This window comes from Ahaetulla prasina, chromosome 9 (assembly GCF_028640845.1).
Source record: "Ahaetulla prasina isolate Xishuangbanna chromosome 9, ASM2864084v1, whole genome shotgun sequence".
NCBI lineage: Eukaryota > Metazoa > Chordata > Lepidosauria > Squamata > Colubridae > Ahaetulla > Ahaetulla prasina.
The window spans coordinates 1,673,079-1,685,277 of NC_080547.1; the positions used below are offsets into that span (position 1 = coordinate 1,673,079).

Genomic DNA, 12,199 nt, shown 5'->3' on the forward strand with positions numbered 1-12,199 from the left:
AAATAAGGGGGAGGCTTGTGTAGGCTTCCTTTAAACTTCCATTTGTCAATTTCCAGACCCACCCCAGACTCCTAGAAAGGCTCTGGAGCCAGGTGAGAAAGAAAAACGGGCCTACTGGGCCATCGTGTGCCAGGAGCAGGGAGGTGGGTGTGCACGCACGCATGGGGGCAGGGCACAGAGAATTATGGGTGTAGGCATGCATGTGCATGACCCCCCCCCCCGTACCCCTCCTGGCATCCGATGGCAAAAAGGTTAGCCATCACTGGTATAGGATTTTCTGCCTGATTGGACTAGAAGACCTCCAAGGTCTCTTCCAACTCTTGTTATCCTCTATGAAAAAAGTGCTGTGCCAACCAAGACCGGCTTCCCTCTGCCAGCACTTTTGCAGCCCATATGCAGCCCCCCCACCCCCCAAGAATAAGGAGAGTTGATACCCTGTTCCCTACCTAACCGACATGTCTCTGCATGAGTGCTGGAGCAGATTTGTGTTCAACAGTGGGAACCGGCAGAGCTACCCACCGTGTGTAAATGTTCTTTTTAGTGGGAAACTTACGGTTTTGTTTCTTTTTAAAACATACATTTAACTTTTCTCATTTCTCTATTGCATATGGTATTAGAAATTAGCGATCAAAGCAAAATAGGTTTTCGATTTCCTTTAGCATTAAGGGCATAGAATTTTCCATCCAGTTATAGTATTCTGTTACTGTAGAAAGAAACAATGTACACTTTTCACCTTCGCACGAGGGCCAAAGTATGTTGAGTACCTACATCTACATTACGTTTATTCTAGGCAGGATATTAAAAAATAACATGGAAAAAATAACAAAAGGATGAGCACAGTCATCTTTTGCTTCAGGTCGAGCCCCTCCAAGTATGATTTCATTTCGGAACCTTTCTTTCAAAAAATATTGAGTATATTTACCTACAAAAGAGAATATCGGGTGGGGAATGGTAACTCAGTAGGATAAAAAAGGCAGGCCGGTTTAAATAAACCAGTGAAGCTTTGCTGAAGGATACCAGCCAAAGAAAACCTCCAGGATTTGTTAAATATCTTTCTGTTTCCTGAATTAGAACAGGCTGGCTGGAAAAGGGGATCTTAAAGAAATGAGTGGAGTATTTTTGCATAAAGTTTCTGACTTGGGCCTTTTGATCAACCAATGGGACGGTTCAAAATCCAGAAAAATAAAAGATTGTTTTGAATTGACCCAATGAGGACCCAGATTGTTGGGGGCAATATGCTGACTCTGCAAACCGCTTAGAGAGGGCTGTCAAACACGGTGCAGCAGTATATAGAAGTCTCAGGGCTATATGTAAAGTCTTCATGAAAATGGATGTCAGAAAAGAAAAGTGTGCTTTTTGCTTTTCAGCCCCTAAATCGGGTCTCCAATCTTGGCAACTTTAAGCCTGGCGGACTTCAACTCCCAGAATCCCCCAGCCAGCAAAGCTGGCTGGGGAATTCTGGGAGTTGAAGTCCTCCAGGCTTAAAGTTGCCAAGGTTGGAGACCCCTGCCCTAAGCCATTACTAGTTAAGCATAGTTACTGATAACTAGGAGTCTCCTAAGGACAGGTATGGCCCCTCTAGTTCATCAAGCTGCTCCTAAAAAGAGCCAAGCAAGTTCTGGCAAGCATCCACCTCTCTACTCCTTATTACCAGAAATGTACACAAGAAGACACCTGCCGTATGTAGAAACAGAAATCAGGTGGCTTCTCTTTTTTTTGCATTGTTTTCTTAAGCAGTTTCTGTTTGGTTATCCACCAAATACATTATCCTGGAACAATTTGGGGAATTGTCCTTTTAAGGAAGAACAGTCTGGTTTTGCAAATCCTTTGCAAATATTTTCAAAATATTGGCAGCATGCTGCCTGAGGAAGCCTCGGAGTTGAATCCACGCATCCTAAAGTTGCCACGTTTGAAACAGGCTGAAATCGATCCTTGAGGGAGTGAACTTGCAAGAAGGGGGATCTGCGTGTAGGGAGTGATCTTGCAAGAAGGAGGATTTGCATGTAAAAAGTGGAGCTTTTTTTCTTTGTAGATGTGCTTGTAATGATCCTGTGATTATGCAACGGTTATTTAGTTTGATCATTCCGGGGATGCACTCCTCCTTTTAAAACTTTTTTTTTTTTTACTATTATGAGCCCTTTGATTTTTGCTGATTATATGATTTATTGGCTAATAAACCTTGACTCTAGCCTGCCCTACTAGAACAAATGGACTCACGAAGAAAGCGAACAAGAGGAGTAAAGGATTCTACACTGTGTACTGTTGGGGCAGTTTCTGGGGATACTTGTGGAAGGGAGGATCCCTGTAAGAGGGGGTCTTGTCATTTTAAGACTGTCAGAATGCCAAAAAAAAAGATAATCTCAAAACTGTCCAGGACTAAGGTATTTAGGATTCCCTAGTTTAAAACTAAGAAATAGCTTTTGGCCTTAGAGGGATTTATAGTAAAATACTGTTACTCTCTGTCCCATTCACCTTTATCGTTTAAATCTGGCTCTCCAAACTGGGCAGCCTTAAAGACTTGTGGACTACAACTCCCAGAATTGTTCAACTCCCTATGCTTGGCTGGGAAATCCTGGGAGTTGAAGTCCACAAGTCTAAAGGCTGCCCAGTTTGGAAAGCCCCGGTTTAGATAAAGAGGGAGGTTTCTAGAATATTTCTGTTTCATTGATGAAGATTGTTGTCCTTAAAGGTCTTTATGACTTTTCAGAAACCATCAAATTAATCCACACATTGCTTGATGTGTTCCTTGTTCTCTTTATTGGTTTTTGTGCTTTGGTCAACAATAGTGTCACATTTTAACTTTTAACTGCTTATGTTGCTTGGTGTTCGTATGTATGGGCACTACAATAAATTTAGATAGATTAGGTTTGGGAAGATAACGAGTAACGATAACACTTCTTGCGTCCTCTGTGTTGTAAAATGTGTTGTAAAATGTGAGTTTTTGCCTCTTTTAGGTTACCCTTGTTTCAGGCTAGTGCTTTTGCATTCTTGGCTCCCGCTAGAGCCATCCTCTCTCTGGACAAATGGAAGTGTAATAACACAGGTAAGCAACCGTCCTTTCCCTCTGGGCCTTCGGTCCTTCAGGGCAAGAGCCAAAATGGAGGGAAACTCCTTTTTTTTAAAAAAAGGCTGACTGATTTGTAATAGTCATGAGAGGGACTTGCCTTTACAGAACCTCCAGAACGATTTACCAATTCTGTAGCCGCTCTAGAAGATCCCCGAAGGAAAGACAGAATAAAAATGGCTTTTTGAGGCAAATTTCAGGGCAAGCTCTCCCGGTTTCTCAAGGGACAGACAGCACAAGCTTCCCACATTCTTCCCACAAGAATTTCATTGAAATCATTTTAAGGAGGAGTTTCTGAAAGTTGAGTGGGTGGGAACTTTATGGGCCAATTTACTCATTGAGGCTGATAGATGGTTTTGCAACACCTTCAAGTTCAGAGGCAATAAATAGCCAAGGAGAAACAGCAGGAACAGGATGTGTTTTTGAGTCCTCAGAGCCTCCTGGATTTAGCTGAATTGAGTGCCAAGGATTCAGGAAATCTAAATTGCGTTCCATAAAATAGGATATATATACTCCACTCTTTATAAACTAGGACAGAGGTCCCCAAACTTGGCAGCTTTAAGACTTGTGGACTCTTAAACCAGAGCTGGCTGGAGAATTCTGGGAGTTGAAGTCCACTAGTCTTAAAGCTGCCAAGTTTGGGGACCTCTGAACTAGGAGAAGAAAAGAAAAAAAGATCTTAGTTTTCATTATTGCTTCACCCAGTGGGTGATCTATAAATTGCTTTTAATTATAATTAGAACTAGCTTGTCTAGTTTAACTATCTCAGGCAAGTTTCAGTCTAACTGTTGACAGACCTGCCCGAAGGAAGGGCCCTGAAGGGAACACCCTGCAGCTCACCTGAATCCGTATTCGCCCTGTCTATGCGGGACTAGCGCCCATGATCCAGCATGGAAAAGGCTGCATTAAACAGGGGCTCCATTATATGCAAATGTAGTCAGAAAGCAGAATCCGTTCCCAGAATTGAAAATAGATCATATGTTTTGCTTCCAATCTAGTTTGCATAGAATTTTGCAAATTTAGGTTTTTTTTATTATTGGAATTTGGTGGGATGATTTTGATGATATAAAGGCAATTTAGCTGGACTGTTTGCCCAACCTAAATGCGGAACATATAAGTAAAAGCACTTCAGAGGCTGACAAGCACTTATAACATAGCAATAAGGTATTCCAAAAGTAATTGGCAGGCATGAAGAAAAAGTAATCTGTTAATTAGATGTCAGGTTGATCAATCCCAGTGACTCAAAGCATCCTGCCAGAGGGCGCTTTGCTTTGAAGTACAGCATCTTTGGAATCAAATTAATTTTCTGGTTCCCAGAAAAATCAAAGAAGCTTGTGGGGAAAAAATGTGCAGCGGTGACGTCATTAACCTTTTCCCTTTTACTCTCCCAAGTAATTGGTTTCTGAAAACTCGTGTGATTGTTGCCCATTTGAATCATATAATCCTAGAGCTGGAAGGTACCTTGGGAGGTCTTCTAGCCCAGGGGTCCCCAACCATGGCAACTTTAAGCCTGGAGGACTTCAACTCTGGGAATTCTGGGAGTTGAAGTCCACCAGGCTCAAAGTTGCCAAGTTTGGAGACCCCTGTTCTAGCCCAAGTTCTTTTCTAGCCCTCTGACATTTCCCTCATGCTCCAGGAGTGCAGTGGTTCTGAGATCACATCTGCCAGCTCCTTTAGTCCTCTGGCGGATGTAAACCATTTGGTCCTGACAATTTGAACTTGTTCAGAGTGCATAGGATCCTTTTACCAATTTCTTACCTCCCTGTTCCGTCTCTTACAATGTTCCTTTCCATAACTTCGACTACCTTTTTTTCTTTTGCATGAAGACAGATGCAAAGAAGGAACTGAGTAGTTCCACTTTCCCTTCTGCCCATCTCATTCTTGCCACCTTCTCCAATTAGAGGACCGTTCATTTCCTTGACTTTTTTTTTCTTATTCCTTACGTAATTAAAGAAAATGATTATTTTTGGCATTTTTTGCAACTCTTAGTTCATTCTGAGCCTTAGCTTTCCTGACCCATCTTTGTAAAGTCAGGCTATTTGGCTGGTATTCTGTTTCAGTTACATGTCCATCTAACTTTCTTATTTCTTTTCTTTTCTTCAATTTGTTGGAGATCTCTTTGTGCAACCATGCTGGTCTCATCTGGTATCTTCTGTTTTTCTTCCTCTGTGATAATTGTGTTTGATTGGGCCTTTTAATATTTCATTTTTTGGAATTTTCCAAGCATCCTGAACTGTTTTCCCCTCTAGGATTTCCAACCATAGAATCCTTCCTAATCTCTCTCTTATTTGGCTCTCTTAAAGTCTAAAACACTAGTCTGACTTCGTTCAGTTACCCTGTTGTGACACAGGCCCAAGTAGGTAGTAGGAAACTCAGTTGGTGTAAAAACAAACAAACTTTATTAGAACAGCTGAGAATTAACTCATTCTCAGCGTAGTTCAACTAAACTAAAGCAAATTCCTCCCAACACAAATTCCTCAGTCCTATCACCAACCTTGGTCCAATTAGGCAAACTGCCAAAGGCCTTTCTTGGCAAAAGTTCAGAAGACACCGATACTACACAAATGCAACAAGACAAAGCTATCAACGTCGTTTTCCGGCAAAGAGCCCAAACGCCATTGCTGGCCTTTTAAGCCTTATGGGAGTGGTCAATCATCTCTTGGCCCTACTCCCGAGTCGTCCTCTTTGCTTGAGCTGCTCTTGCCTTCTGGGAGCTCTTCTCATGTGTGCATTAGGAACAGGCTCCTCCTGTTCCTCTGCTTCACTACCGTCAGCCTCTGGAAGCTCCGGAGTCCGCACATCACTCCCAGATGGCCCTGGTCCCACCTCAGCCTCTGACGCAGAGCCCTCATCCAGGCCTTCTCCAGCCTCCAGGACTGGCCCATGTTCTTCCTCAGCCTCATCGCCGTCCGAATCCGTTGCCAGCTCCGCAGGCTGCTGGCGGACCACAACATACCCATGGCAGAGTATGCCATGGTCACACTCTCCCAACATTTCTAAAATTTCCACTCTCTCAGCTATTTCATCCTTATTAGGATTAAATTTAGTATAACTGACCCTCCAGTTCCCATCTCCACCTTTTGAGTGACAGTTGTATCAGCTGGGCACTTCAATTTGCAGCAGCCATGTATAAGTTAAAGATTTAGGTTTATGGTAGTTAGAAAGACTAACATAGCTTTCCTCGGGCTCCTTGTTTTCACATTATGAACAAAAAAGTCGCTTTAAATAAATGTACTAGCCATTAAACTTATATTAAATTCTGGTTTTTTTATTTTCCAAAGATGAAACACATTCAGTAAAAGCAGCGGAACAGGAATTTGATTTCCCCCCCCCCCAAACTGGACACGTCCCAGAGAAATCTCATTTTGCATCTAGAATATCAAGAGTGGTTTGAAATATTAAATAAGAGGGAAATGTGTTACTAATTTCCACAGCTGAGTTATCTTGTTTGGCTGCCAATAGGTAGTAGCATGCATAGGCATAATCATATTTTATTTGAGAGATAGGCCGTAGAATTTTGGCAGTGCCCCAAAGTCTTTTCCAAACGAGCTGTGAACAAGCACGACTTTCCAAATTTCTGGGAAAAGAGGCTTTCAGAGTTAAGATAAAAAATTAAAGAGCATGTTCACATGTTGTGTTAAGCCGTAATGTGGCCCATTTAGTTTTGGCATTTGGTGTATTTGCAACCCCAACTATTAGTGCATGACAGTTAAATAATAAATGTGACCAGTTGCAACTTCTTTAATAAATAGTGCTTAGTATGACGAATAGCCCAAGTACCTCAAACGTATCTGTCCTTATAATGGCATCGGCAAAGCTTTCTGGATTCAGAAACAGATTTTCTCCCCACCCTGTAGAAATGCAGAGCATGGCAGAAGGTCAAATAATGTGACCACGGTTTTTAATAAACCGGGATGACGCCGTTGCTCTTTGCCTTCAGCAAAGAAACTTTGTGGGGGCTAGTTGGGTAAAATAGAGAACATTTTGTTTATCAAGAGACCTCTTGTTCTGCCTTAGAAGCCATCCTCTATAAACAGGAGGCGTCAGACAGGAGCTGTTATTACAGTCTAGCCAGCCAAATTAAGAAGCGGCATTTTTGTGACATAACATGCCCGGATCACATCTGTGCTGTGAAATTATCCTCCGGATCATCCAAATGAATCTCTGCCTCTTGGTGCCCACTGGGGGTTGCCCATTCTGGGATAACAACCGGCTGTAGTAGCGGCAACAATGTATGGATGCTGTAAATCCTGCCTTCTTGAATCATTTTTGCTTACCATGAGTAAACCTGTAGTAATGGACTAGAAGGAAGCTATCCGTTGAGAAGAAGGCAGCCAAACAGACAAACTCAATTGGTGGAAGGGAAAATTAGGTAAGGGAAGGAATCAGGCCCTTAGAGCCGGCTAAGCGTAAACTCACAACTTCATCCTTGATCTTCCTAACTCATGGAACGCAGAGGTCTCCTCTGGCTAAACAGATGGATTTCTCAAACTCATTGGTTGGAGTCTTTCTATGAAAGCTTGGATAAGCAGGGGGGTGGTCATCATTTTGCGTTTGCTCCAGTGGTGGAATTCCAATTTTTTTACTACTGGTTCTGTGGGCGTGGCTTGGTGGGCATGGCAGGGGAAGGATACTGCAAAATCCCATTCCCTCCCCACTCCAGGAGAAGGTTACTGCAAAATCCCCATTCCCACCCCACTCCTGGGGGAAGGATACTGCAAAATCTCCATTCTCACCCCACTCCTGAAGGAAGGATACTGCAAAATCCCCATTCCCACCCCACTCCTGGGGGAAGGATACTGCAAAATTCCCATTCCCTCCTCACTCCTGAGGGAAGGATACTGCAAAATCCCCATTCCTTCCTCACTCCTGGGGTCAGCCAGAGGTGGTATTTGCCAGTTCTCCAAACTACTCAAAATTTCCACTACCGGTTCTCCAGAACCTTTCAGAACCTGCTGCATAGCACCCCTGATTTGCTCTTCCTTTGTCCCAGTATATTGCAGAATATATTTCCCTGTTGTTTATTAGCATTTGGTCAACTAACCGTTCAGTCAAAACTCAGCAGGGAGCTCAGATTAAACCAGATCGAACAAGACCAGGAAGGGATATTCTGCAGTTCACCCAAAAAAAAAAAAAAAAAAAGGGACAATTCACAATCTTCTATAATAGAGTTCCATAAAATATTATACAGGGCACAATGTGGTTTGCTAGCAGTTAGTTTGGGTTTATTCTTTGTGTCTGTAAGGTGGGAACAATAAGTATTTATCTGCATGTACAATTATTGCTTTAAAAAACCAGAGAAGAGATGGGTTTTGTTTTTTGTTCTGCCTGAGAATAAGCAGGACAATAAATATGTTCCTTCCGCTATTATAAAGAGTACCGGTACATTTTATCAGTATGTGCTACAGCTTCAATTACCACCATCTCACAAAGACATCATTTCAAATCCATAGAGTTGGGTGTGGGTTTTTTTTTTTTCTTCAGTGGTTGCAGGGAGGCAGTTAAACTGACCAGCAGAATGGATTATTCTATATATATAATGTATATATGTAGGTCTTTGGTTATTTGGGTTTTCTCCCGCGTAAAATTGGAAGTGTCTTGGTGACATTTCGACGAAGTCTCATTCGTCATCTTCAGGCTGGTGTTTACAGCTTCGTGCTTCTAGGAGCAAGCTTCTAGAAGCATAAGGTTGTAAACACCAGCCTGAAGATGACGAATGAGACTTCGTCGAAACGTCGCCAAGACACTTCCAATTTTACGCGGGAGAAAACCCGAATAACCAAAGACCTACATACAAACATCCGCGAAAACCTCAGAAAACAAAATGTATATATGTATATATGATCTGGGGCAGTAGGTGACCAAATGGAAGAATAAGCAAAGTTTGTGTGTACATTAAAGCTGTTTCTTTTGCCGTAACGAGAGGTGTTTCTTTTTAACCTTCCAAGCTGTAATGGCGACAAACGGAACATCGGAACTGCTGAATACAGAGCATATCTGGTATCCCAGAATACGAGAGGTAAACTTGCATAAAACTATTCAGCGCTGGGCCATCTGTTGGGCACTTCCCCGGATGGCCGACTCTGGTTTCCTAAAATCCCGTCTTCGTGTACGGAGTTTAACCTTTCCTGACCTTTTCTTTGTGATTGCAAAGTTCCCAACTGCATGAGATTCAGACCATGGTTGCTAAGGATATGCTGTCATGCTAAGGAGTGATTACTACTCTGTTTCATGGCATGCAAGTGCTTCTCATCAGTAATAATAACGAAATAACTGTTAAGAGGCTGCTGGGTCATTTATGTAGTTGTGCAGTCAAAGGCTTTATTATAAGGAGAGTAACCTGCACTGCCTTAACTGTATTTTTGCTCCAGAAAACACTGCCTTGCTTTCTATAGATTTATTTATTTGTCAGTCTTGCTGCTCTACTTCTCTTTCCCACCTGAATTCCCAATATTTCAGGCGTTCTTGGTCCTTAAGAATCGAGAACAATTAACGATAATACAATATAGATCCAGTGCACACCTGTGACATGGAACTTTTCACCCATCCCATTGCTGTGGGCTGCCAGTTGTTCCTCAATTTAAAACATCCCCTCTCTCTTCCCCATCTTCAAACCGTAGCTCCATCCTGTCAAGAGGCCTGCAGCCAAGGGGGGGGGCTGGCAGTCTCCTGAGACCACTGCGCTGCTCTATGCCAGCTTCTAAAGAGCACGTGTGACCAAATGCATCATACACCCTGCCCCCTAGGAGCTCAGAGCATCACCTTCGTGGCATCACCAACCCTTGCCGGTTCGATCTGAGAACTTGAAAGGTTAGCTTGGAACCCAGGTCTTCCTGTAATGACCGTGTGATGTGGCTATTGACACAACTGCCAGACTTGGTCTAATGACCCCGTTGTGCGTGACAACCTAAGCTTTGTGCTTAAGCAGTAAGAAGTGGATGAGGTTGACTCCTCTTCTGATGGTAACAGAGCATGCACCTCTCAACTGCAGATCTTCTTTAGTCTGGGAAGCTTGCTGCTTAAGCACTCCATTGCATAACACGTGCCATCTCCCAGTTCTGCCGAGTCACTTGGTTTTTATTTATTTTTTTGACTTGCAATTCATGACCCATTCCAAAAATCTCTGCAGAAATATAAAACCTTCTCTGTTTTTTTTTAAATAAAATAAAATAAAATGGAAAGAAGGGGAGGAAACTAATGAAGGCTTCTCTCTTTTCTCTGTGTTCAGATCCAAGGTGCTATTATCATGTCTTCTTTGATAGAAGTGGTGATTGGGTTCCTGGGCCTGCCCGGAGCACTCTTGCGATACATTGGACCTCTGACTATCACACCCACAGTAGCTCTCATTGGGCTCTCTGGGTTCCAGGCTGCAGGCGAGAGAGCAGGCAAACACTGGGGCATAGCCATGCTGTAAGTATTCTTGGTCACCCGGCTGTCAATATTGTACAGGTGTCACTGTCAAATCTTCCCTGAGTCTTTCCGCTGCCCGGGTAGACCGGTTAAGCGACTGGGACTCAGGACCCCGGACAGCGGCTCCGGTTGGAGCACAAAGTTTAGAAGGTTTAATGTCAGGGTTCCCAAGTAACATACCCGTAGCAAACAAAACCCTGAGGGAGGCAATTCCCTCAAAGAATAGGTTTATTGGATATGTCATATTAGCATGGGCTGGTGAAAACCGACTCTGAGTATTCCCACGGTTTTCACTTAATTAAAAGTGAAAGTTTGCCACTTTCTCAAAGCAATCAGTCACATGGTCCAATCAGGATACTGTCCAGTTGCTCAGTGACTCCAGACCCCTCCTTCCGAGCACCTGCGGGAACGTTCTTGGTTCCCACGAGAAAGCGTTTTGTTTTGGCTACAACGCCCCAACTCTCTCTCTTCCCCCCTCCCTATCCCCCAGCTCCTGCGTGTCAGCGCTGAAGTCTCAAGATGGCCTGAAGTCAGGCCAGCTTCAGGGATGGCAGTCACTTGCTACCCTGAGTGAGAGAACGTCATTATCAATCAATCTCCAAAAACAGTAGATCTCGTAAATAGGTCGTCCTTGGTATGACGCCAATGCTTTATTTTTAAATTGCTCCGGGGGTGGGGGGAATTACACAACAGTAACAGAGGAGATAATGATGCAAACTGAAAAAGACAGCAAAGGGAAAGAATGGCACCCAGGGGACCGGCCTCCAAAATGCAGCGTTTAAAGTCAAGAGAGGAGAACCTGGACCCTAAAAGTTATCTTAGGATAACTGTTACCTAAGGGTCACCTTTACTAATACTTGTGCTCTCCTGTTTATGGAATACAAAGGGGCCATTCCAAATGTCACCTGGCGCTGCTTCAACAATATGCACTTTGCGCAGCTCCTCCTGATAATTGGATGTAGGTTGTTTGAGCCACCAGTCATGCGTGAGAATGTGTAATAACAGAAGCTGACCCGGTGATGGTCTGTGTGGCTTCAATCCCTTTTGCATCAGAGGAAAATGCTTAGATACAGAATGATAAGAGTTCAAAGGGACACAGCTCTCCCCCCCCAGCTCAAGCAGGAGACCCCCATGGCATATCTTCTGGAAATCCCCAGTGATGGAGCCTCAACCACTTCTGGAGGCAGCCACCTTTGCTAGAGGCCAGTAAGTTTGAGGCAGTCGCCTGATTTGCCATCAGGGTCATTGTGTGTCCCTGATGTCACTCTTTTTACTTGAATGGTTCCTTTAGCTAAATGCACATTATGAAGGTTCCTTTCAAGAAAGAAATCGCAAAAACAACCTGGGTTTGGGAAAAGCAAACGTTGAGGGTGCAAAAGCATGTGGATGAATCAAACTTAGTAATTGATTAACCGTTATAATTCAAGTGCATCACAGTAAATGAGGGTGACTAGTAGATGAAATACTTTTTCTCTCTGCTGACTCCAGAGGTCATGCGGACCGCCAATATATTTAATTTACCTGATTTATTGAACCTTTTAAGAGTCAAAGCAAGTAAACAAAAACAGATTAAAACACATTACAAACACAGCGGATGAAATAGGGACCCAGTCCTCCTATCCTTTGCCCCAAACCTTTAATTAATCTGGGGAAAAAATTACGTCCTTTGCAGTCCTATTGAGGGAGAGAGAAATTCATTTCACATTTATTTCACCAATTTTTAAA

General features: G+C 43.2%; 1 protein-coding gene across 2 annotated transcripts in view; it reads left to right on the forward strand.

Moving 5' to 3' along the window:
- The window catches only part of SLC23A2 (solute carrier family 23 member 2), a 74,961-nt gene that overhangs the window by 43,490 nt on the left and 19,272 nt on the right, over positions 1-12,199 (forward strand). For both annotated transcript variants that reach the window (XM_058194117.1, XM_058194116.1), the window contains exons 6-8: positions 2,955-3,043; positions 9,013-9,083; positions 10,293-10,474. In XM_058194117.1, the coding sequence (XP_058050100.1) occupies positions 2,955-3,043; positions 9,013-9,083; positions 10,293-10,474 (342 nt within the window). The remainder of the gene's footprint in view (positions 1-2,954; positions 3,044-9,012; positions 9,084-10,292; positions 10,475-12,199) is intronic.